Raw genomic sequence first — 23,397 nt, 5'->3', positions numbered from 1 at the left:
CACAGAATAAAGAACCCAGAAATAAGTACACATGCACAGACATACACACAGAGAAAGAAAATATATTTTTGTTATCATAAAGCTGAAAAGGGTATCTATGTCATTTGTGGATGTATTGTATACATGCCAGTGGATATATAGTCATATCTGGAGAGTTGTTAGCACAGGCTTTCAAGACACGGAGATCTGAGCTGAAATCCCCACTCCATGAGCTGCCATTCTTTGGTCTTGGGCAAGTGGTATCACTTCTGTAAGCCTACATTTCCCCATCATAAGACAGGCATGGTAACTCCCACCTTGCAGAGTTTGGGGAACATCAAGTGAGATGCTGATGTAAAGGTTAGCTCAGTGTCTGGCTCATTGTGTTCAATAAATGTTAGCTATCTCTCTGCTTCCCAGTAACAGTCCAAACGCGGGCTAATGTTAGAACTCTTGTTTCCCAGACATGAATGTTGACATGACTCAACTCAAATTTGTTGGAGTACAGAGTCTGCTTCTCTAGTCTGAGGCACGGCTTGAGATTCTAAATTCCTAACTTGCTCCGAGGTAAAGCTGAGGGCACTTTGAAAGGCAGGACAGTAAAAGGCGTTTGTGTGTGCAGATGTTTTATTGATCTAACCAGTGGTTCTCAATACCTCTACACGTTAGACGCTCTGAAGGAAATTTTGTTTTAAAATTGATGCTGGCCTCACAAAAGAATTAGAATTTATATTTACAGGATCCAAGGTGGTACTCCTGTATCCCTTGGGTAAATTCCTAGCAGTGCTGATGCACAGGAGCACTTGTACCCCAATGTTTATAGCGGCACTCTCAACAATAGCCAAATTATGGAAAGAGCCTAAATGTCCATCAACCGATGAATGGATAAAGAAATTGTGGTTTATATACACAATGGAATACTACGTGGCAATGAGAAAGAATGAAATATGGCCCTTTGTAGCAACATGGATGGAACTGGAGAGTGTGATGCTAAGTGAAATAAGCCATACAGAGAAAGACAGATACCATATGGTTTCACTCTTATGTGGATCCTGAGAAACTTAACAGGAACCCATGGGGGAGGGGAAGGAGAAAAAACAAAAAAAAGAGGTTAGAGTGGGAAAGGGCCAAAGCATAAGAGACTCTTAAAAACTGAGAACAAACTGAGGGCTGATGGGGGGTGGGAGGGAGGGGAGGGTGGGTGATGGGTATTGAGGAGGACACCTGTTGGGATGAGCACTGGGTGTTGTATGGAAACCAATTTGACAGTAAATTTCATATATTAAAATAAATAAATAAATAAATAAATAAATAAATAAATAAATAAATAAAAATAAAGGATCCAAGGTGGGGCCTGGTATTTTTAAAAAAGTCTTTCAGGTGATTCCAATGACGGCCAGAGCTGAGGCACTCTGCTTAGTGATTCCGTTGTGCATCGAGGCTTGAGAAAAATATCTTCACACAGTTGTTTGCAAACATGTTTTTATCTCCTCTGCAATTTACAATAAGCAAGAATAATTTGGGATTTTAAACGTGTATTTCATTTCCTAAACTCATTTTTATATGATAATCAAGCTCAAAGCTTTGCATGTCTTAGAAGCTTTGAGACAAAACTACACCAAATAAGAACTCATCCTCCAGTTACCCTGGGCCATCAGATATTTGATCCATGTTTGCTAATTGCTCTTTCCTCCTGTGAACATAAAGTGAAAACTGTTCACCTGCCTAAGAGGTAACGTACTTTATGCCACAGCCCCTGCACACACACTCTGTAGAAGGCAGAGGAGAGAAGCAAGCAGAAGATGGATTTTTGTCAAAGGCCCAGAGCGTAAAGAGGGGAGTTCTGCCCTCTGCTATGGGGAGTTCCAGAGGAAGTTACAGACTGTCTCTCTCTGTCATGAGAAGAAAGCCTAAGTGTGGTAAATAAATTTGTTAAATAAATTCAATAGAGGCAACACCCAAAGTCTTCTGACACTTGTTATATCTCAGATTCAGGGACTGAACTTTCTCGTAAGCCCCATTTCTCTTCCCTGTTTCCTGCTTTATCATGTGTAATAAGATAACAGAAGGAGAGTAAGAGTAAATCCCTGCATCTGGCACACAGAAGATGGTTACTATACATTTGGTGAAAGAATAAGTAAATAGTACTCTTCAGGCCAGAGTGCATTTGATAGCAGATAGCTCTGTCTTGGTTATAGGGGGACTTCATAACTCAAAGTTTGGAGATGGTTCCCATCATCAAGGGGTCTACCCTTAAGAGGGTCCTATTATGGAGACCCAGGGTGAGAGGTATTACTCTCAGGTGTTCAGTGGATTTCATGAAATGGAATCATGCAGGAAATTCAGAAGCACAAATCTCTTTCCACACGTGTCATTCCAGAGTCTTCTCAATCTGTCCAAGCAAATGCAGGTGTGATTAACAGTGTTTTACAGAGAGGCCCTCATGTTATACACCTGCCCCCGCCCCATCCTGCACCACAGAATGCTGGGCAGATATGAACTCTAGCACTGTTAGAAAGTCACCTTCATGTTCTGGTCATGGTTGAAATCGGGTTTGGAGGCAAGATATAAACTTGCCAATCATTTTCGATAAATGTCAAGTTTTGTGCATAACTATCAAGTTTGGTGTGTGATGATTAAGAATGACAGTCTGTGCAATTTGGGTAAGTTGCAGTTTGATGAGAGGAAAACAGAAGTGAGTATGGTTAGGCTTGTCCTTTCTTCTTCTTCTCCCTCTTTCTGTCATTTATTTGCCTTTAACTGGAACTTAGTATGTGCTAGGCACTGGAGATACCAAAACAGACTCAACCTGGTCACTGCCTTCAAAGTCTTGCAGGATAGTAGAAGGAGAAACTCAAGTCAGAAGAGAAATTGCCATGTGAATCCTTCAAGCAACAGGAAACCCAAAATTTACGTATACTGTAAAATCTGTTGCCCAAGATGGTCAGGGAATGGGCTGTCCTGGTTGATAAAATATCGTGGTCAATAAAGAAAGGCCATGTATTGCATAGGTGGATTACCACTTCCCCAAGAATTAAAACATGGTGCAAAAGAACGGAACTGATGTTTACTGACTGCCTGCTACCTGCCAAAATAAGGCACTTCATATGTGCTATTTTGCCTAGTTTTCCCCCACAATACTTAGATGCAGATTCTAACCTTACACCTGTATAGATAAAGAAGCAAAGACTCACAGAGCTAAATGACATGTTCAAGATCAAAGCACTCATAGTCTCAATACTAGTCAAGGTTCATCTGTCACTAAATCCCATGCTCTAACTGTACCACTTTTCATAATGGTAAAAACTCCTTGAGTAGCATCTGCTTAGATCCCATCCCCAAGTATGTGTTGAATGGATGTTTTGACTAATCAAATTAATGGATGAATGAAGGAAGCTCTCCTGAATACAGTTTTATCTAATCTTTTGTCAGGATTCAGAAATGACTTTAAGATCTTGCTGCACCTCGGTCATAATGAATATCCATCCATTAATGATGGAGGCAGCATAATTTTCTACAGTTGCCCACACTTTATCCATGCATACACCACCTTCGTTCATTTTGCTTTGCTTTACCACTCTTCATGCTATTGCTTTTATGGGATTCTTTAAATCAACTCAGCTTTAATTTTTTGAACAAAATGGTATACCCCTGGGGTAAATGGAAAACCAGTATAGTATCACTGTTACTGGTAAATAGAGGATATGAACAAAAAAAAGTGCAACAAAAGTAGTGTTATTAAATTCTACCCAGATCTACAGTATCTGCCTGGGAACTTCCTGTTTTATTAAAAGAAGAAATAGCGATTGTTGGAGGTGTGAGAGTCTAATTGCAAATTATATGTTGTTTGAAAGACTGAAGTAGAATTGAAGAGGAAATAAATTTCTCTCTGGGTAATTCAGTTCCCTTTAGGCCTTAATTCTACCCTAGATAAAATTATTTCATGTGCTTCGTAGGTGCCTCATATTTTGGGAAATACCTTTGCAGTAGAAACTATTGATTTTTAAGTCAAACATCTAACTGGCTCTAAATTTTAACTTTACTAATTGTATGTCCTAGAGTGAATCACTTTGAGCCAGTTTCTTCAACTATAAAACAGTAATAATAATACATATTTCATGGTTATATTTTCAGGATTAAGTGGCATAGTTATAACAAGCCTAGCACTCGGGGTGCCTGGGTGGCTCAGTCGGTTAAGCATCCGACTTTGGCTCAGGTCATGATCTCATAGTCCGTGAGTTTGAACCCCACATCAGGCTCTGTGCTGACAGCTCAGAGCCTGGAGCCAGCTTCAGATTCTGTGTCTCCCTGTCTCTCTGCCCCTTCCCCACTCACACTCTGTCTCTCTCTGTCTCAAAAATAAATAAACATTTAAAAAAAAAAGAATAACGAGCCTAGCACAGTGCCTGGTGCATAATAGGCATACACTAAACATTAGTTCTATTCCTCTCTTCTCCTTATTGACAGAAAATAAACTTCTCCAATGGGGTTGTATGATGTGATGGGTGAGGGCACTAGGGACATACCTGGGTCTGATCCTGGCTACTTTTCTGTGCCTCAGTTTCACTTTCTAAAAAGAGGATGGCTCTACCTTGCTGGCTTCCTGGGAGGACAAAATGAGACTGTGTGTTAGCAGATGCCTAGCATATACTAAGAACTCAACAAATGATAGTTGTTACTATTACTATCACTTGTGAGGGGAGGTAGTATTTGGCAGGGAATGATATAATTTGATCCATATGGAGAAAATGAGTCTGGGTAATAGCTGACAGGCGAGCCATTAGCTCCACAGTTGTGGAGGGTTGAGAGAAGAGAACTACCTCACAACAGTGGATCCAGAATTCCACTCTTGCCCAGACAGAATAGGGCACAGCAGAGAAAGAGCCCAAAGGACTGCCCAATGCGTGACAGGTGTCTCCTGGAAAATGGGGGTGTGATGGGTCTCCTCAGCTCCCACTCGGCACGGAACTGAAATGTGAAGGCAGACAATGGGAGAATGTTTTGTGTTCTGTTCAGCTTTATTCACAGTGATGGTCTCCCAGGAACTGTACACAGTAGACTACGGCAGCAATGTGACCCTGGAGTGTAGTTTTGACACTGAAGGTCATGTGGAACTCAAGGACTTAAGGGCCAGTCTGCAGAAGGTGGAAAACAATACATCTTTGCACAGCGAAAGAGCCACTTTGCTGGAGGAGCATCTGTCTCTGGGGAAGGCCTTATTCCACATCTCTCGGGTGCAAGTGAGTGATGCAGGACAGTATCGCTGCCTGATCATCTATAGGGTCGCCGGGGACTATAAGTACCTGACTCTGAAAGTCAAAGGTGAGTAGTTTCAAGGACGAGAATCTTTGGAGGCATCGGCACAAGCAAAAACTGGGAGATGGTTACAAAGAGACCGGGCAGTCTTAGAGAAAACAGAAGCACCTGCGCAGAAGTATTTTTTAATCTCCGAGTGTAACGCAGCTGAGGTGAGGGGAAATAGGGGCAGGAGTTGCAAGAATAATGTGGGTCTGGAGGGAAGGCAGGAAATGCGTCCCTGAAAGGCGGGAGGACACCAAAGCTAAGCCCTGCCTTGCCCACAGTCCTCCAAAGGAACAACACTGACCTGATTGTTAAGCTCCTCTTTGAGAGAAGCTCATTCCTCTGGTCCAGAGTTTTTTAAGCCATGGTTTGCCAACCATTAATGGATGGAAGTATCAATTTAGTGAGTAGCAACCAGGTAGGTGTCTTTTTCCCAATAAAATGAATGAGCAAAATGAATAGATCAGAAGGCATCACATAGTAGGGCTGAGTGTTGTCTTGTGACACTCTTGTTTCAGAGGTGTGTGTGTGTGTGTGTGTTGGTTTGTGATGTAAAATATTTTTGCTCACTCTGGGTCACAGTTTAAGAAGTTTGGAAAACACTGCTCTTGTCCAAGCTTCACCTATTGCAGATGAAGCAGCTAAAGTCCAGAGAAGTCAAGTGGGTAGGCTGGGGGAGCCCCGTTAAGTCAATAGCTGTCCCCATTCCTCTAGGTTAAGGGCTCTCCTTACCCCGATACAAGCCAAGAACCTAAATCCGAAGAGAATCTTCAAGTTCGTGTTTGTTCTGGAAAAGGTCATTTTGGAAAAGACCATAAAAGAACAACAGATTTGGCTCTGTTCATCAGCTTGTGTTTTTCATCCTGCCCGGACTGCTCTGGGTTTTTTCTCTGTCCCCTTCCAATCTCACCCATTAGGCCTCAGAGGATCTGTTCTGTCTTCTGGAAAGTCCATAGACTTTGGTCCCTAAAGACCATTGACCTTGGCAGCAATGTTGTAACTTTATGATCTGGCACAAAGAAGGACAAACTAGAAGGGTTAGACATAAGGGTGAATGTTGTTTCCACCTGTGGCCTTGGGCAGGTTATTTCACCTTTCATAATCTCACACTTTTCTTATTTGTAAAAGGATAACAATAGTAGCACCTACCACATAGGATTATTGTAAAAATTGAGATAATGAACATAGAGAACTGAGCATGGTGCTTGGCACATGGTGAGTGTCCAGGGAGTCGGTTTAAAGACCTCCTCTCATCTCAGCCATCAATAAGTCATCAGGAAAGTCATGTGCTTGGATGTAACTGACTTCCACCTTCACTGCATTTCCTACACCCAGAACTGGAATGAATGCTACAACTTTGAAGTTAGCCTGAGTTCAATTAATGGGAAGAAAGAGGGCTCTACATTGTCATGATCTCCTAATGTGTTCAGTATCTTCACCCCTCACTCCCTGACTCCATGTTTGTTAATCTCTATTTAAGTGCTGTAATGCATCTAGGGTCTCTGGGCAATTGGGGGCCAGTCATTTCATGCTTTCTGTCCAATTGAAAGCTGCCATTCATTCCTGGAAAGCCACTCTGCCAGCTTCGTCACCTAGCTCAGGGATGACTCAGGTGTGGAACAGGTTAATTCCTTAAATCCGAATTATTTATTCTTTAGATCATTGATGGTCTTTGAACTAAGGTAGATGGATATACGAAAACTATACTAAGGTATATGGATATATGAAGACAGTTTTAGGAAATGAGTTTCTAATTCCTAATCTTCCCCAACTACTCTTTCCCCAAATTGAGTGTGCCTGAGAATACGCCTTCCAGGCAAGTCTCTTGGGGTTCCCCTAAAACACTTCCTCTTTGATCATTGCCTTCTTCCACTTCATAAAAAGTGTGCCTCTCACCCATCGTGAATATGGTGCATTGCCCTGGGGCATAGAAAAACATGGCGCTGACCAAAAGAGTGATTAGAAATATTGATACCATATCAAACTTTAAAGACTAATAAATACTTCTGAAAAATAAGTGGTATCAAGTTCTGTGTTCAACAAATTTGGAGAAGGCCCTAATAGAGTTAATAGACGATAGCAAAAAATGAAATAGTTTTTTTTTCCATGTAAATCATAATGAAGTGACATTCCTGTAACAAAACTGCTTCTACTCCCACTTACTTATTCACATGAGTAAGCCCTTCTTGCCACAAAAACGGAAAGTCAGAAATAGAACCGATGCTTACCCTTGCCTCATTCCAACCACAAAGTCATATACATCCTCAGATAAGTGGACAAGTTGAAAAAGAGAACCCCATCCATCCTATTAAGAGATACATTTCTAGTCAACTTGCCCTTTTATGCTTAATCATTATCACCATTTTTACATCTGGATCTTACATGTGCTGATAATAATAGAAATGAGATTTCCTTTTTTTAGTATTTTAAAGGTTTTTATTTATTTTTGAGAGAGAGACAGACAGGAAGATCATGAGCAGGGGAGCAACAGAGAGAGAGGGAGACCCAGAATCTGAAGCAGGCTCCAGGCTCCAAGCTGTCAGCACAGAGCCTGACGCGGGGCCCGAACTCACCAATGCCAGATCATGACCTGAGCTGAAGTTGGTTGCTTAACCAACTGAGCCACCCAGGTGCCTCAGAAATTAGATTTCAGTGCACAAGAAAACTATGAACACTTGAAGCCTCGTGATCACAAGGAAAAAAACGACCCTCAAGAGCGAGATGCATTTTGTTGTTGCAAAGAAACATAAGGATAATCAATAAAAGAACTTCCAAACATGTTGCGTTAGGATAAAATCCTGCATAAAAAGTGGCATGGGAGTGGAGGGTCACAGAATGACAAAGTGTGAAAGAGAAACCGTGTAAAGCTCGAACCATTAGAGGAGAATTTTTGTATATATTTTTCCACAGATGGTGGCATGTGTGAAAGATATCTAGCTATCTTTTGCCCTCTAGACAGCATTAGATACATCTGTAAGAGTCAAATCATTGTTTTACTTAAAATATAAATATTTACAAAATGCTAAACATAATCTATTTTCCCAATATAGAAACTTAGGAAATTTTTTTTAATTTTTTTTTTAATGTTTATTTATTTTTGAGACAGAGAGAGACAGAGCATGAATGGGAGAGGGTCAGAGAGAGAGGGAGACACAGAATCCGAAGCAGGCTCCAGGCTCTGAGCTGTCAGCACAGAGCCCGACGCGGGGCTCGGACTCACGGACAGCGAGATCATGACCTGAGCTGAAGTCGGACGCTCAACCGACTGAGCCACCCAGGCGCCCCGAAACTTAGGAAAATTTTTAAGAACCGACCTAAGACGTGTGAGAAGGGGCATACTGCATCCAAGTCCTTTTAGAAGGAATGCAGGCAATAACAGGAAAAGCTGAAGACCGTCAGCTGAGAGTATTCTAACCTGATCAGGGGTCTCTGGAGAAAGCAGGGGAGATTTGGGACCTTAGTAAGGATTTGCTTCAACGAAACAGGACTAGAGGAAGGATGTGCTTTTTCCTTAAAATGCCTCATCTATGGCATAAACTTGAAAACAGGTTTATAGCAACTTCTTGGACGTCCAGGCAATATTTCATATGAAATATAGTGAAAAGAGCGCTAACTTCAAAAGTACAGGAAAGTCAATACTAGGTAGAGTGGCTCGAGAGTCCAGAAGAGAGGTTTCTGAAGGGGAAGGCTGCCACTACAGGACTGTGAGTAACCTGTCCGAGGGAGGTCATGGAGCATGGCCTAAGAGAAGAGCACTGTGACCCCGAGAGTCCAGAGAGGCCAGGGCTTGCGCCCTCAGGTTGAGAACTGGCCTATGCAAAAGATCCCAGACAGTCCCAGAACAAGTCATAAGAACAGAAGAGCCAAAGCAGCCTGAAGTCTCCAGGCAGGGTGGGAGATGGGAATGGGAGACGGCCAACCCCCAGAACAGGCTGAGGCTCACAGAAGTGTTTCCAACCGGTGAAAAAGCCCCAAGCTCCATGGGCATACAGCTTGAGCAAGTCGAGGAAGGAGGTGGCAAGGCTTCCATTTTTCTCTCACAATGGCCTTCACCCTAAGGAGGGCAAGACAAAGGGCATGGGTGGGGTGGGGGGGAACAGCCCAAGGGAAGTGATGCAGCCTGGAAAAGATAATGACAGCCTCTGGACCTAGAGAAAGCATTTGCTTAAGACACTTACTAATAGGGCTAAATCTCTCCTTTCAGTGCCTTTCCCCACTTGGGGAAACAAAAGGGTAATAAGGAAAGCTGGAATTAAGAAAACAATGTCCCGAATTCTGAAATGAGGAAAAGTGCCTGCAACTTACAAACTATTTAACCTGAGGTTCCTCTGCAGCTCATTTAACAGACAAATTGGGAGCAAGCCTAAAAGATTTATTTCAGCAATTACTATAAACCCGCCTATGTTCTGTTAAGACCGAGGTATTTGTAAAACTATATTTTTTCACCTTAATTACTATCATTATGATAGAGCAAATAATACAATGTGCAGCTTTTTCTTTATTTCAGAAATGCTAGAGTTGCCAGTAGCATAGGGATCATATAGTGAGAGACGACCAGGGAAACAAAAACCATTTAAACCAGTAGAAATTTCAATCAGAAAATAGCAATTCTTTTGATGGAACAGACTGAACAGCCAACCTGGGAACAGTGTGGCAAATCGGCAATTAGCAAGAGCAAGAAGCTGTTGCCCGCACTGGACTGGAGGGAGAGGGGGAAGGCAGGAGTACTGGAGTTCAGAGGCCAAGGTCATTCTACAGACGCTAGAACCACAACGGGCCCATCCAGTGGTAGCAGGAGCCGAGGAAGAGATGTGGGTGCTGGTGGAGAGGCTCCTATAGCATAGACCATAGGGGAGAAATACCCCGACTTCTCCCTCCCGCTTGCCCTCCAGTCTTCCCACCATGCCTCCTATTGGCTGTCAGGAGCCTGGGGAGATAGCCTGCAGGAGTCTCCTAGATCATTCATTTAGTAAAATTGATCTCATGACCTTAGACTGTATTAAAACCCTGTGTTGGGCCTAAAATGTGCTCCACACATAGGAAGTAATTAGTCCCACTATACTTTGTGCTGCTTAAAGTCTGGAATATAGGTCATGTTATACTGGCAAACAAAGTGAATCCAAGTCTGGTCTGAAAACTGTCCTCTGAGATAGGGTTGAAGGAAGTAGCCATGTTTTACCCAGAAGTCAAAGACGATATGGAATCTTGCCAGTTATCTTCAAACACCCGAAGGATCATATGCAACAGTGAATAATAATTGCTAACATTAACCGAGTTTTTGCTATATTCTAGGCACCTAAGTCATTCAGTCATCCTAACACCTCTGTTAAGGATAAGTATTATTGCGCAACCAGAAGGCTCGACAGGTCATGTAACCAGCCCTTGGCTCAGCATAGTCAGACCTTTCAGACTTCTGTCTACTATGCTGCCCCCATGTTGTCTTATTAAACCAGGCAATTACCAATGGGTTGAAGCTGCCCAGAAGCAAAGTTTGGCTTGGCAGAAGGATGATCTTTCCAATGAAAGTTTAGCTTTCTTATTGTCTAATCATGGTAATGGCTACTCCTGAAAGTAGGAGCTTCTATTAATCGATGTATTTTGCCCAGAGTCAGTTATCTAGCAGGTTACTAATATCAGAAAAGTGTTAGTAAGATAAAAGGAGACACTTCATAAAGATAAAGTCAAGACAACAGGGAGACATAACAATCCTAAATGTGTGTACATCTAGCAACATAGCTTCGAAACATATAAAACAAAAATAAAACAGACCTAAAAGGAGAAATAAATCCTCAGTCATGTTTGGAGATTTCAACTCATCTCTACTATAATGGATAAACAAAAAAGAAAATAGAAGGGTTCAGTAAACACAACCATCTTGGCCTAACTGACACATACAAAACTTACACCCAACAACTGCAGAGTAGGAAGTTGGACTATTTTTAACTTTAAGATGACTTTCATCTCTGAAATTCTAAAATTTACTCATCTTTTCCTAAGAATATCTCCCTTAGTCCAGCTTCCCTGTTGTGTGTTGCTAATGTGTATTTTCGGCCACTTCCCAAATTTGCATGAGGCTGTGGAGGTGTCTTTAATGTTGTAAACATGCAGGCTGTGGGCTCCCATCCTTTCCCCAAACCTTGCTGGTTCTTTTAAGTGAACATCTCTCTCATCTGCTTCCTCATTTGTATATCCCAGATTATAGCCTCAGCCTACCTCCCGATTCCTGGCCCCCCGACCTCTGAAACCACCTCTCAACCTGGCCCTCAAGATCAGCTTCTTGTTCTGAGCTATCCTGCAAGAACCAGCCACACCTTCATATGCAACACATTGCTGCTATGAACCCATTTATTCTTCTTCATCCCCCCAAAGACCCCAGAACTTACAGAAATAATCTACACCAAAATAGGATGAAATGATTATAAGAGGACATCAAACCAAGGGAAAATACGTGTAGGTAAATAACGTAAAATGAGAGATAAGGTGAGTCCTCAAAAATTCATGCTTCAAATACTATTGAATTTGTACAGGTAGATCAAAATTGGCTTCAAGGACACTGGTAGGTCTAACCGGTTCAACTCCTCAGCAGGATGCTTCAAAACCTGCTTCTCCTCATCTTCCACTAGTTCCGTGTGTCCCTAGTTCCCCCTGGGAAAACACGTCCCCCTCCCCCCTTCCTGTGTCTATTGCTCTATCCCCAGACTTTTGCAATTACAGAGAGAATCATCAATTCCAATGCAGAATTCAGAATAACGTGGCCACGACTGGCATGAGTTCAAGTCCCTCTACCTACCCCAGATTCCAGCTGTTTTGAATTTTACCTACCTCATAGGGTCCTTGGAGAGTCTAACTGGGATAATGTGTGTCAAGGAGATAGAATCAGGTTTTAGAGCCACTCACCCCTGTTCTTCTCCTTGGACCCCTGGTCCAAGTCCTTGACCAGGTGAGCTCTACGCACAAGAACCAATAGCCAAATGGGAAATGAACTCCATTTGTTAAATTAGTACCTGGATGAGCACATGATTTTCTCCCTTCCCCTCTCGGTACTTTAAGGCTTCTCTGGTGATTTACACTGGAGAACATGACTTAGAATAAGGGCCTCTTTTTTCCTGCACCCCCATCCTAACTTAGAGTCCAGGTTTGCCGAACAGACCCTAAAATTACTCATCTATCCAGCCTCATGGATAATAAAGTCCATCCCACCCACCCAGTCACAAGCAGAAGCTGGAATACTGTGAGCCAGGAAGATTTCAGAGCTTTTTGAGGCAGGCAGGTCAGTAGGCCCAACTGAGTATGCTCTACTGCATGGAGACAAGAACTTCAAGAGAGGCCCACAGACCGTGAACCACGCTTCCAGATGAGGTCACTCACCGCAGTGAACAGTGACCCCGTGAGCGTCTTTGGCTATAACTAATCAAATTAGCAACTCACAACACAGAGACACAAAGGGAAGTACTCAAGGGGCAAAACTGTGGAGAGGGGCCTGAACATTCCTCCCCCTTCCACAGTACATGAAATCACACAGCGTGAAGCTTAGCACCTAGAAAGCACTTACTACCTCATACACATTTGATGTTTTCCACAGGGCTGTCCTCATGATTTTAATGTAAAATTGCTTTTCAGGATGGGTGTGCCTGTTGATACTCCTCCCAACAGTAAGAAAAAAATGGTTTCATCACACCTGAGCCACAAACACAAAGATTGTATCAAAATTCTGTTTCTTAAAAATTTCCTAGCTAATGGAAGTTAGTACTCATTTCTACTTCCCTCCACCAAAAACCAACAGATTACTTTCCATACTCCCTGGTATCTGCATATGTTGTTAATATGTCTTTATTTGGGGCTATCATCTAAGATAACAATTTGTCCTTGTGTCTTATTGCTTTCGATGTCATTTGTATGCATTTTAGATCTCAGTTTTTTAGAGGGTAGGGAGCCACTTTGGATTAATTTACTCAGCATACACTATACACAGGTGTGTGTGTGTGTGTGTGTGTGTGTGTGTGTGTGTGTATGTGTGTACAGGATAAGTAAGTTATATAACTAATTCTTAACTCTTTATAGATAGAATCTAGGTCTTTATTTTTTTCTCCTCCTAATCTCATAGAGAAGGGAGGAAAAGGGGAAGTGGGAAGAAAGTTTTCTTCTGAAAAGATGTTGGAAGAAGCACCAAGTAAAACAAGAATGTGGGGATTATCTAGTGATTTCATTTAACCACCTTCTGTCTTTTCTCCAGTCCCCGGTTGTAAGATAATTTACAGGAATACAGGAAGCCACAGAGTGTGATAGTGGAAAGCACTGTTGAGACTTGGAATCAAACTTCCAATGTGCAGATGTTGGCTCCAGCAATTATTAAAGCCTGGTGACTCTGGGCAAAATACTCAACCTCACTCGCTTCAGTTACCTCCAACAAAAATTGGGAATACCAACAACACCATTTTTGTTATATTATAAAAATGAAATCCTTCGATGTCAGTAGCATGATATCTGGGACACAGGAAATGTTTAAAAAATTAAAAGCATAATTACTTAATATTGATAATGATAATTTTAGCCATTTCACATGGCAGTGAGTACGGAGATCTCAAGGAATCAGAAAAGAAAAGCTTGCTTCTTTTTCTTTTTGTATTATCCAGCTTCCTACAAGAAAATAAACACTCATATCCTTAAGATCCCAGGGGTAGATGAGGTACAGCTCACCTGCCAGGCTGAAGGTTATCCCCTGGCAGAAGTGTCCTGGCCAAACGTCAGCGTCCCTGCCAACACCAGCCACACCAAGACCTCTGAAGGCCTCTACCGGGTCACCAGTGTTCTGCGACTAAAGCCACACCCCGGCAGAAATGTGAGCTGTGTGTTCTGGAATGCTAACGTGAAAGAACTTACTTCAGCCGTCATAGACCCTCATGGTAAGAGCAGCCCACCCTTCCCGACTCCAGTAGTCAGGAACTAGATGGCATACTCAGAATGAGTAATTGGAGGATAGCGTAATAAAAAGTCTATTTGTGGAGGTGTGGTCAGGATCTAGAGAAGCGAGTAAGGTTATGGCCGGACCCTGGGGCTTCAACAGTCAGAGGAGTGACTGCTACTGTTGGGGTGGTTCCCGGATGGAAGCCAGGGAAACAAATACCCCAACCTCACACTCCCCCCAGCCTCCAGGCTCCTGCCTGTGCCTCCCATCCGCGGCACCCAGCTGCGAGTCAGAGAACAAGGGAGTCCCACTGATGTGTTTCAAAAAGGCCAACCTCTCAGAGCTCAGAACCCAGTGTTGAAGTGCAGAGGGTGAATCTGAAGAGGAAACAGATAATAGCCAGCACGAAAGCTAATCACTGTAATTCGGGCACGGTGCCTAGAGAGTCAGCAGAATAAATGTGACTTTGCTGGCTCTGCTGACACTCAGGTGGGTATGGGGTTTTCAAGGAAAGCTGGCCTTTTGTAAAATCTTTCAGAGCCTTTGCTGATGGCTCTGTGCCCCATACTTTAGAACTTCATGCACCAGGGAAATTTCAAACAATTTGGGAGTCTGTTTTATTTTGTAGTTGCTGGGTAAGAACATCTATTTGCCAAATAAGAGCAACTCTACACCTAGTATCAAAATTCTTCCCTAAGAGACGGGTCACCTTCTCACCAAGCTCATCATAAGGTTCCTCTTGCCCCATCTAACAAACTGCTGCAAACTTTGTGGGCTTGAGACAACACGAATTTATTAGCTTACACCTTTGAAAATCAGAAATCCCAAATGGGCTTCACTGGGCTTCAGTCAAAGTGTCGACAGGATTGCAGAGGCTCTAAGGGAGAATTATATTCTTGTTTTTTCTAGCTTCTGCATTCCTTGGCTCATGGTCCCTCTTCCACCTTCCAAGCCACCAGCTGCATCCCTCAGACATCTGCTTCTGTCATCACGTCTTTCTTTAATTCTCCTGCCTCCCTCTTCCACCTTGTAGGGACCCTTGTAATTGCATTAGACGCCTTCCCCCAACCTGATAATTCAGGTTAATTTTCCCATTTCAAGGTCCTTAATATAATCACATCCGCAAAATCCCTTTTTGCCTGTGGGGTAACACGTTCACTGGTTTCAGGGATTAGAACATGGACATCTTTGAGGGAGCCATTATTCTGCTACCGTACCAGAAAAGGATATAATCTCCGAATAAAGGGCAGTCCCTAGCACTGCTTAAATTTGACATAATTTATAGAAACTTTAATATTGTCATTATATTCCACTTTTTGCCCTTTGTCTTAGTTAGACAAAACAGAACCTACGATAGGAGCTCGTGTGGCATGCCAGTATTTAGGTGGTGGCCTCAGGGAGCAGGGATGGGAGGCTTAGGAGATTCAGACCAGAAGCAAGAATTGAAGTTGTTGCTATCAGCAAAACGGGAGCTCAAATACCCAAAGACCACCTGGGAAGTGTACAGACAGCCTCCCACAATGCTCACTCAAAGCACTTCAGGTGGAGTTCATCTCCTTTCACCCCTGTTGGTTGACAGCAGTCTGCAGGACTGTGCACTCCATGATGGGAGCTATGCATGCATGTGAGCTGAGTGAGTTCCCCCCAGCACCTGTAGTGTCAAGTAATCCCAGGGCAGAAAGCAAAGTACCCATTTGAGGTGAATGAAGCAAGTCAAAGGTCACCCAGACTTCTCCCGAGCTGTGGCTGAAGTTAGAGGTGAAGCCAAGAGGAAGTGAGACAGGACTGCAGCAGTCTGTCCCTTGCCCTATAAGCCCCGTGACTAAGCCTTCAGGCTGGGAGGCAGCCATGAAGCCATATGGTATCTCTTCACAAGATTTCATAGGCAAGAGTTCATAGAACAAGCTACAGTTCTGGCTGCTGAAGTGGATGCCAAGCCATAACCGATCATCATCCTCTCTCTCATCCCCACACATTCTAGATCTCCCTCACTCAGCACTTCAGATGGAGCAGAGGAGTGGGGGCAGGGAGTGGGCTGGTGACACTCGCTTTCAACCCTGAGAGCACCGAGCCCTTGGTTGCCTTGCCCAGAACAGACTGACTTGCTGCAGTTGCCTTTTCTTTGTTATTACTGAACGTGGAAGTACAAAAATCAGAGAATCCATGGATCCCCGAGTTCCAGACCTAACCTTCTGTGCCTGCATTAGATAGCAGCTCTCACGTTCTTCATGGTAATCAAGACTAATCGCTCTGTCAGTAGAGAAATTCTTTTCTCTGCCTGCTGGTCCACCCATGGGTAGAATTCAAGCTATGAATTTAGATGCAGTAGAGCATATCCCTTGATGGAAGCATTTGCCACTAGGAAGCTGGACCTTTAATCCAGTAGAGCCTAAATCTGTGTGGATAAGAAGGAAAAATCCCACATGTGGGTCACTGGACATAACAGTGAGAAGGACCAAGCTTCAGCATTAAGGAAACCCTGGCACAGAAGCAGCATGTGCTTGAGGTGAGACTATCAGGGGGAAGTGAATCAGAACCTGACTGGAACCATCCATCATTCAACTACATTCATCCCTGGCTGAAATCAGGGCTGGGACAGACAGGATAGAAGCTGGGGCATCAAAGATATCTGCTCTATCTCAAATTAATTTATATTTCATCATGAACTGGCAGGACTGAGGACTTTGAAGTGACTCAATCCCCATCTCATCATTAATTTCCCAGGATTTTCTTCAGGAGGAAAAAACCCTCCCTGACATAGTTTTCAGGGGCAGCCAGCCGCCTTCTCATTGCCACCCCCTCTACCAACCCCCCCCCCCCAACCTATCCACACTTTACTACCCAATTCCAACACTAAGGTTAGCCCAGCTTCTTTCTAACTGAATGGATTTGAGAAAGTGAGGCAGTAAAGAGAGATGTCATGCTAAGAATCTTGGTAGAAATGAAGACATTAGAAACACCTCATTTTTAGGGTCAACTTTGAGGAAAAATAGTGAATTAGGCAAGCTGGTCTTTAACGTTCTCTACCTCTCTTTTTATCACAGTGCAGATCCTCAGACTTGACACCTTATGAAAATTGAGATACAATTAATTCATACTAGGGCTTTAGAGGCTTAAATACTAACAGTCACAGAGGAATTTATTTTTCTTGGAATTGTTGAGTAACTGTCCTTTGCTGTGTGGAATTTCCTGCCTGGTTAAGTGTAGGCCAGTACTTTGGATGGAATGTGGTTTTCCAGAAGGATCAGGGAAATAGGGGCCTGGGTAAGATGAACTTGGAGATAACTGGAATCTAGCCTTTGCACCACCGATTACATCAGTGTTTTTTTCTTTGCGGTGGAGAAGTAGGAAGGGCACACTGACCATTCCTCTGGAGACTTGAACCAGTGATAAATTATTAATGAATGAAGGTGGTTCTTCTTTCCATGGAAGTCAGTGTAGCTGAATGAATAGTCAACAATCACAGGAGAGGCCCGTGGGGTCTGCATCAGCTCAGGATCTTCTAGGATATCACTCATAAATGTAACTGGCAAGGGCACGGAGAGATTTTCATGCAGTTAGAGACTTTCAGCCTACATTTACCTATTCTTCCCAGAATTGTATTCATGCTACTACCTCCTGACATGGCTCCTGGGCTCTGGTCAGCTCTCCTTCCTCACCAGTGCTCTCTGAGATTTCTGGCACCTCTCCCACCCCCATGATTTCTCTGCTCAGGCAGTTTCTTCCACAGAAAACATAATTACTCACCCTCTTCACTGCCCTGAAGTCTGCCCTCTCTCCAGAGCAGCTTAGATAATCCCAGGGCAAAAGGGGTCCTTCCCTTATCTCTTCTTCTAAGACTGATTACCTGTACCATGACTTGGTTTGCCTGTGACTATACTTGTCTTTTATCTTTTATTGTATTTTAATTGTTCACATGGGTCTTCTTTGTGGCAAAAGCTAAAACAGTATGCCCATACTAAGCTAAAACACACTGCCCATACTAAGTGCTCAATTAATGTCAGATTAGTGGGTTGGAGGATTAGCCTTGATAAAACAGTCCCATTATCCCAGCCAACAGACTGTGTGGACCACCAGATCAGAGCAGTCAAGTGACCCCCTGGTTTGTAGCACTAATACCAGCAACAAATAACCAGTCACACATCCTCCCACGGTTCCTGGCATTTTAAGCTGCTTTATGACTGTCCTTTTTCTGGTCATTCTCATCAGTTGAGTTGCTCATTGCTGATTCTGTGACCCATCACAAACTTCTCTAGAAGTCAGTGAATAAAGCAAATAGAGCAATGAGAGTCTGGTGGTGGGAGGTGCTCCAGTGTTTGTAGAATGGATGACTGAACATCCTAACTTGATCAGAAACAAAAGGGCAGTGGGTCCATTTTCCTTTTGAAACAGGGTTTCCTCTGCTCAGCCCATTGTTGCATTTCATGAGGAAATACAATGGGATTGGAACACAGGAAATAACTATAAAAACATTTTTATGGGGCCGGAAGTGAAGCCATCCAAGGAGACCTGGAGGGGACTCTCTGGCAGTGGTCAAGAGCATGGGCTCAGAAATCAAACAGACTTGATATTTAAATCCTCTCTCAGCCACTAGTAGCTTTCAGAACATGAACATATAACTGAGTCATCCTAGAACTTGGTCTCACATTTGTAGAATAAGAATAATGACAGATACCTTAGAGGGTGATGGTGAAGATTAAATGGAATATGCCTGCTAAGTCCTTAGCACTCAGAAAGTATGGAAACGGGGGTGGGGTGGGGTGGGGAGGACAGGGAATATAGTGCCTCTACCAAGAAGCATGGCTTCCTTGAGTGCATGGGACTGTGGGGAGGATGAAACCTAGTTTTCCCATTGTATCATCATATCATTGTTAAGTAACATGTAATTATTATAAAATAATTTATAAGAATATGTATTAGAATAAAGGCTAAGCTGCTACAACAGAGAGACCTCAAAATGTGACTCAAACAAGATAGAAGTCTATTGCTCTCTTAGGTAATTCAGAGCAGGTAAGTATCTATATTCCATAAAGTTATTCAGTGATCCAGGTTCTTTCCATCTTGTTGCTCGCCGTTCTCCAAAATGTTTTCTCTGTTGAATTGTCAAAGCCGGGTCACTGCCACATCAAAAAGGAAAGAGAGTCAGAAAGGAAAGTCAGAAAGGAAAAAGAATGGTGGAAGACTTATCCAATGTTTTAAGGCCAAGACTCAGAAGACCCATGACTTGAACTTAGTTTACATGGCCCACATCTAACTGCAGGGGAGGCTCCAAAATGTAGTCTTGAGAAGCCATGTGTCCAGCTAATGACCTCATACTAGGGGAAAAGAGAGAATGGATTTCAGGGATGAGCATCAGTCTGCCACAAGGTAAATAAGGACAGGGAGGATCGGGCTAGGTAGACTAGGTAGACAGTGATTAACTCGGCCCAACAAATCCTTATTGACTGACCTCTTTCATGTAGCTGGCACTTGGCTCTATAGGGGATTCAGAGATGACTTAGGTGAAGTCTTTGTTCTCCAAATACTTACAGTCTAAGCAGACTGATGTTCGTTGTTGGAAAGTCTTGAGGGACGAGTAGAGCTTCTGTATGCAGAAGGGACTGTGAAGGAACCTTCAGAGGACAAGGGTTTGTAAAGAGTCACTGAAGTAAGGACTTCTCCTGTTGTGGGGACACTGAAGGTCTCGGGGCCCCTTGACTCACAGTGCTACTGCAGTGGTACTTAATAAGCACTTCCTAAAAGTAAAAGAGCTGTTGTAATTAGTACAAGCTATGCAATGTGTGCATGAGCCAGGCTTCTGAATCCTTTCTTCCTTAATGTTCACCACACTGTTTTCAATAAAGACAAATATCTGCGGGGAATGGAGATTTGATTAAACCAATCTGGGCTTGCAATCCTGGCTTTGCCACTTATTTGGCATTGATAACCTCAGATAGATTTTTTAGCATTTCTGAGCCTTACTTCCTGAACTCTAAAATGAGGGGCTCAGAGTAAATGATGTCCAATCCCTTCTCAACTAAAACAATCTGTGATTCTCAGATGGCACTGAGATGGGGGAGAGGGAAGGCAGTTGGCAGGATTGAGCCTTTCCTCCTGAGCACTCTTGCCAGGTTTCTCCTGGACCATAGTGTTATGTTTATTCTGCAGTAGTTACTCCATGGGGCAAAATTCAGGCTTTTGGAAAGGGCACAGCTTACCTTGGGTATGCTTCTTTCTCCCCATTGCGAAGCCCCCTCCAGTTCTTCCTCACTGCCAGTCTGGAACCCTTATTCTAACTTCTAGATACTCAGAACTCTCCTTTACAAGGCCTTCCCCTGTCTCCAAAATTGCTCTTCTCACCCGCCTCTCCAGTAAACTCACCTTTTCCTCAGTGCCAGTCCTCAGTGATTAGCTGACACAAGGAAGAGGACACGCTGTAGTAATTCACACTAAGGTATGAATGTCTGGATTTTGTATGTTAACACTATCTACAATATTATACTTTTTTCCCCAAAAGGATCCCTGTTAACCCTTGAAATTGATTGACTAATGGTATAGATTCTAAACACTGTGAGTGCTTGACAGTGGAGGGGGAATACATGTTTGGGTTGAGAGACCATCCTACTGGAAAGAAAGAGATGATGATAGATAGATAGATAGATAGATAGATAGATAGATAGACAGACACAGTAGATGGATGATGATGATAGATAGATAGATAGATAGATAGATAGACAGACACAGTAGATGGATGAGAATGATGAAAAACATAGAATCTGGAACCAGACAGCCTGGATTATATCTCAGCTCTGTCTCTTACAGTGCAACTTTGGAAACATTTCCCAGACTCTCTGGACCTCCCTTTCTTCACCGGTAAAATGAGGGTCATAGCAAAGCCTGCCACATAGGATGGTCGTGAGAAGTAAATGATCTAGTACGTGCAGCATACACAGAACAGTACCTGGTTATAACCTCCTCAGATGGTCAACTTGTTGGTCTATCTCTAAGTTCCCATGTAATGGGATTCTGGTGTTTTGTTTTTTTCATCCAGGTGACCTAGAACCCAAGATCCCTTCAAATTGGCTGCTTCCTGTTTTCATCCCTTCCTTCATCATTGCTTTGATTTTCATAGCTACGATGACAGCCCTAAGGAAACAGCTCTTCCAAAAGCTTTATTTTAGAAAGGGTAAGTGTGTTTTATTCATGGTAACCAAGTGGACTGGGTGTCTGCAATGTGGGGTTCTGCTTGGCCCCAGCAGTCTACAGCTCCCCAGTTTCATATCTGGGGATCTCCTCAGGGCTTATGAATCCCTTTGGGCTCATCCTGATGATTTTTTTCCCCAGAAGAAAACGGCCCTAGTCTTCTTCAGTGAGCTGAAATCCTCATACGGAATATTTTTAAAGGAATGTTTTGTTCCTATGCTGAAATAGTTTGCTTTGTTCTTTGAGCCAAGAAGAGTCATTAGCCTCATGAGATCAGTGTCATTTTGGTAATGCAGACAACTATGTGGTCAGAGTTCACGGGCAGGAGGATGCCAAGATCACTTCTGAGGATTCCTTCAGTTCTCTCCCCCTCTTGCCACATTCTGGGCGTCAGCTGGGCTAAGCCCTCCCCAACCCCTAGGAATCTGAATCCCTTGGTTGGTAATGAAAGAAGAGAAGTGTGTGAGGCCATTTGCGGGCAGGAAGACCACCTGTTTTGATGGCTCCCTAATGTCTTTCAGTGGCTCCCCTGGAGTCCCTCCTCAGCCTATCCTATTCTCACCCACCTACTCCTGTCATGTAACCTTTGAACCCTGGCCAGAATATCTGCAGACTTGTCTTCTGGTTTACTAAACAACTCCTTTTTCAGCACCCAGTAAGCTCCTCCCAAGGTCTATACATGGCCTTGTTTATAGAAAAGGAAATGACATCTGGGAATAATCCAATAGGAATTGGGGGTGGCCATTATTTGAGAATTGGGAGGCTTTTTGGTGTTTGTTATGCTACATTTACAGTCTAACCTCTGTATTCTCATCTGTCTCAAAATACTATCATGCTCTATTTGTCCACTGCCCTATGTATGCATTAACTTGGGTGCTAACCACAAAACTCTCTACTATAGAACCCAAGGAATTATTGTCAAAAGAAAGGGGAGTGGAGGTTGAGGAAGAAGGAAGAAGGAAGAAGGGAGGAAGGAGAAGAGGAAGAAGGGAAAAAGAAAAAGAGAAAGAAATGATAGAAATGGAGAGGAAGGGCATTTCACCATAAAGGAGGAATTATAGTGTCTTCTCTGACAGAACTTTAACTAAACAGAATCACTTCTTTTTTTCTTTAAACATTTTATTTGGGGAAGGGGGAGCAGAGAGAGAGAGAGAGAGAGAGAGAGAGAGAGTTAATTTCAAGCAAGCTCCCCCTTAGCACAGAGCCTGACAGGAGTCTTGATCCCACTGACCCTGGGATCATAACCTGAGCCAAAATCAAGAGTCGGATGCTCGACTGACTGAGCTGCCCGGATACCCCAAACAGAATCACTTCCACAAATCTATGACCTCAGAGAGCCATGGCAGATGCCCCTCATTAGAATTTAATCTTCTGTCATTCTTCTTTCACCTCCCCCATACACACCCCTCAGGAACAGGTCTATACCAAAGTTCTAGGCCTGCAACCTGAGAACTTAGTCACCTGAGAAATGAGCAACAGAGTTTTCTGTCCTTACCCTGTCTGGGGGAATGAAATGGGGTCACACTGAAAGGTAGAGCAGAAAAAATTCTTTCCCTTATCCTTCACCCCAATCTCAAGAGTGAGCGAGGCTATCAGTAGTTCCACACTAGGTACAAGGCTTGGGTACCAACTGTGGTGGTAGACATTTGTTGCTAATAAGAGTTGAGAGAGTAAATTTCCAAATGGTTCCTTATTTGTTTGTAATGAGCCAGAGGGAAATCATGGCTGCCTGTATAATACAACGCCATACCCCAACTCACATGCACTGGGATCTGCTTTCCCTCATGGGAGGCACATGGACACACACGCACACACATCTGTGTGCCTTGCATGTGTCATGAAAGAAGGTTGAGAATGGCTGACCCTGTAAATAGAGCTTTAAACCAGAGTCAGAAGGCTAGGTTGGGACCTGAAGCTGCCATTTATTGGCTCTATGATCTTGTACGAATTACCTAACTTCCTTGAGATGGCTTTTTCTATCTGTAAAATGGGAAGCGACATGAGAATGAGCGTTTTACTGCTTATTGACT

At 43.2% G+C, this 23,397-nt stretch overlaps 1 protein-coding gene and 1 long non-coding RNA gene across 3 annotated transcripts in view; one reads left to right on the top strand and one right to left on the bottom strand.

The window, feature by feature from the left end:
* Nucleotides 1-23,397, top strand: part of PDCD1LG2 (programmed cell death 1 ligand 2) — a 59,835-nt gene that overhangs the window by 16,847 nt on the left and 19,591 nt on the right. For both annotated transcript variants that reach the window (XM_060610208.3, XM_060610207.3), the window contains exons 3-5: nucleotides 4,996-5,301; nucleotides 13,914-14,183; nucleotides 21,216-21,350. In XM_060610208.3, coding sequence (XP_060466191.1) covers nucleotides 4,996-5,301; nucleotides 13,914-14,183; nucleotides 21,216-21,350 — 711 coding nt within the window. The remainder of the gene's footprint in view (nucleotides 1-4,995; nucleotides 5,302-13,913; nucleotides 14,184-21,215; nucleotides 21,351-23,397) is intronic.
* Nucleotides 19,138-20,670, bottom strand: LOC132663698 (uncharacterized). Its single transcript, XR_009603217.3, has 3 exons — nucleotides 20,383-20,670; nucleotides 19,715-19,797; nucleotides 19,138-19,302 (listed from the first exon to the last, which is right to left on the bottom strand). It is a non-coding gene; the product is annotated as an uncharacterized LOC132663698 (long non-coding RNA).

This window comes from Panthera onca, chromosome D4 (assembly GCF_046562875.1).
Source record: "Panthera onca isolate mPanOnc1 chromosome D4, mPanOnc1 haplotype 2, whole genome shotgun sequence".
Taxonomy (NCBI): domain Eukaryota; kingdom Metazoa; phylum Chordata; class Mammalia; order Carnivora; family Felidae; genus Panthera; species Panthera onca.
Note: the sequence above shows the minus strand (reverse complement) of the source record. Positions and strands in the feature narration are given on the sequence as shown.